We start from the raw sequence: 1339 nt of genomic DNA, 5'->3' as shown, positions 1-1339 counted from the left end.
TTTATGAACACATTTGTGAAGAAAGTTATTGGCAATGATTTAGTTCCCAGATTGGTCCAGCACTCTGCAAACTTTCCCTTACTAAGAGCCAAAATGAGCCAAGTTCTTAGGTCCAAATATGGAGAAGAGATGACGTATACACTGACATCACCAATATAGGGGTTAATCCTGCGCATGGGTGAAAACCAATATAAACCAACGTGATCATTCAAGAATCTCCATAACCACCAAGTTGCGGGATGGACTTTGAGGGGATGACCAGTCATACGGGCCCGGTAAATCCTGCCGTGTACCCTCACCTCACCGTGCTCCTCCTGGCGTTTGGGATGTTCTTCACCGCGTGGTTCTTTGTCTACGAGAAGACGGAGTACAGCAGGCTTGTCCACAAAGAGCTTCTGATCTCCCTCGTGGCTTCAGTCTTCATGGGCTCCGGTGTGCTGTTCCTGATGCTCTGGGTTGGCATCTACGTGTAGACCTGTTCGATGTTCCACCGGTGAAAAGAACATGGATGTTCTGTGCCTGGGGACCTGCTGTTTTCACTACTGTTGTGTGACAGCCTTGTATGATGAAGCAGGGCTTTACTTTGCGAAGAAACATACAAATTTGAAACTTAAGAGATACAAGGTTTCTTCCCGACAGTGACGATATTTACACCCCTGTATTATGTTGGCGTGCCAATGGATTCTGGGACATGAAAAGTGTGCCCATGCAGATAAAAGGTTGAGAAACATTGTAACGCTTAGCAGACTGAGTGAGGCCTGTTGGTCTCCTACGGGAGACGAACCCCAGCCCCCCCACTCAGCAGACAAGGAAGCAACCCGCAACGCAATAACAACATATTTTCACAAATGTGGACACATTTGCCCAAAGCAGGGACGCCAGGGCTAATTTGGTTAACATTCCTTTTTTTAACATATATCATAATAACATCATAAATGTATGTATTTAGACTAATTCAATCTGAGAGAAGCAGGGATAAAACATTTCCTCCAGCAAATGGCCCATGGCCAGTTCACAAGTCCCCGAACATACACTGTCAGAAAGTCCATCAGCAATGCCTAATGTCATGGGAGGGTGGTTACATGTATGCCTTTACCTCTATCTGGTAAACTGCAATTTTCTTTCTTTATCTTTACATAATATATAGCAAAAAAGTAAAAATAAAAACAGAACTGACATTGAGACTTGAACAACAATCGCTGCTCCTCCCGTCCTCTCCGGCAGGAGGAGGCCCCCATGCATGGAAACCGCTCAGATTCGCATGCGCTTTGAAGGACGGCGCGCTCCGACCGACCGGGCGAGAAGACCCAGAACAGGAAGAACCAAGCCGCACTCGTGA

The 1339-nt window shown here is 46.3% G+C and overlaps 1 protein-coding gene across 1 annotated transcript; it reads left to right on the top strand.

Annotated features, from left to right (window-relative positions):
* Positions 1-239: 239 nt before the first annotated feature.
* LOC308299001 (dolichyl-diphosphooligosaccharide--protein glycosyltransferase subunit TMEM258-like) lies at positions 240-473 on the top strand (the record flags this gene model as incomplete). Its single annotated transcript, XM_080742721.1, has 1 exon — positions 240-473. The coding sequence occupies one exon, from the start codon at positions 240-242 to the stop codon at positions 471-473; it is 234 nt and encodes a 77-aa protein (XP_080598847.1).
* Between the last annotated feature and the right edge of the window lie 866 nt (positions 474-1339).

Source organism: Nannobrachium achirus (assembly GCF_963921795.1).
Source record: "Nannobrachium achirus genome assembly, chromosome: 15".
Classification (NCBI taxonomy): domain Eukaryota; kingdom Metazoa; phylum Chordata; class Actinopteri; order Myctophiformes; family Myctophidae; genus Nannobrachium; species Nannobrachium achirus.
The sequence above is the reverse complement of the archived record's forward strand: the minus strand, read 5'-3'. Positions and strand labels throughout refer to the sequence as shown.